Source organism: Condylura cristata, unplaced genomic scaffold (genome assembly GCF_000260355.1).
Source record: "Condylura cristata isolate star-nosed mole 26May11 unplaced genomic scaffold, ConCri1.0 scaffold00036, whole genome shotgun sequence".
Taxonomy (NCBI): domain Eukaryota; kingdom Metazoa; phylum Chordata; class Mammalia; order Eulipotyphla; family Talpidae; genus Condylura; species Condylura cristata.
The window spans coordinates 15,280,739-15,281,957 of record NW_004567137.1 but is presented as its reverse complement, the minus strand read 5'-3'; the positions used below and the strand labels follow the sequence as shown (position 1 = coordinate 15,281,957).

Genomic DNA, 1,219 nt, shown 5'->3' with positions numbered 1-1,219 from the left:
ACTGTGCCTGCTTTGGTCATGCTGCGGGGTTGGCTGTGGGGCTCAGGACTGATGTCCCAAGAGCTCACGCCCCTGGCTCCCAACATGAAATTACAAGTCAGTGGTGAAATACACAGCAGGAGGGAAGGGAGAACAATGGCATCTGGGCTCATTGGGGGCTGGCACATCTCTTCATGATCTTTCCTGCAGATATAATTTCCATTCATTTGATAACTTACCTCTGATCAAAGTATGCTCCCCTTTCTTGATGTGTATGAAAGTCAAACTACAATGTCTATTTATATGCATGTATATATTTATATGGGAAACATGGTTCTCTAGGAAAGCCATGGACTGGGTTTTTTCAGAATACACTAAAGGTGCAAAAAGAGCAGTAATATCCTAAAAGTCAAACAATGAATATTATAACTTTAAACTACAGATCAGTACAAAAATATGTATTAATCTATAAATATAAACCTGACAGCAGTAAGTCTACCTTATGCCATTAGTGGTGGGGACACTGAAATTCTTACCATTTCTTCGTCATTGTCTATGAGGAGCAGCTGAGAGTTGTTTCTCTGACAGTCGGACACGCTCTCGTTCCAGGTTTTTGGTTCAGGACTGAAGTAATAGCAGCTGTTGGAGTACGTGAGCCACCCCTGTGGGCAAGGGCCGCAACTGTATTCTGAAGAGAGATTTTGAATTACTACCTACAACTATTTGGATTCATAAAAGAAGACACATCAGACACACGCCAACGTATGATCCATCATGCACATAACACCGCCCAGAGCTGGTACAGACCAGACACTCACTGAGAAGGGGCAGCTGCTCATGCCATAGCTTATGTGCCCATAGCAACCAAACTCACACACAAAATGTCCACTCTGTGTGTCCTGACAATCAGTAAGTAAAGTCAGATTTTACTAGTAAAATTGTTAATTTCATATAAAAGCAGCAGGATATCAGCATTTTGCCACATGACTTCTAACTGTATTTTCTTCCTGTTGTTGGATAATTTGAATGTCTCCTATGATCATTTTTCATGAATATTTATTTTTAAATTTTCTAATACATGTTCTACCACAAAAATTGTGACGAATTTTACCTAACAGATATACATACTATAAACTGTACAGCATCACTGGATATCATTGTGTACCTGTCTGGCTCTTTGTTGCTGTGGATAAACCATCCTGCTCTGAATTTTTAGTATCTAGAAAGAAATGAAAATTAA

General features: G+C 39.6%; 1 protein-coding gene across 1 annotated transcript in view; it reads right to left on the bottom strand.

Moving 5' to 3' along the window:
* Positions 1-1,219, bottom strand: part of LOC105854395 — a 36,386-nt gene that overhangs the window by 33,915 nt on the left and 1,252 nt on the right. The window contains exon 2 of the mRNA XM_012732806.1: positions 516-667. Coding sequence (XP_012588260.1) covers positions 516-667 — 152 coding nt within the window. The remainder of the gene's footprint in view (positions 1-515; positions 668-1,219) is intronic.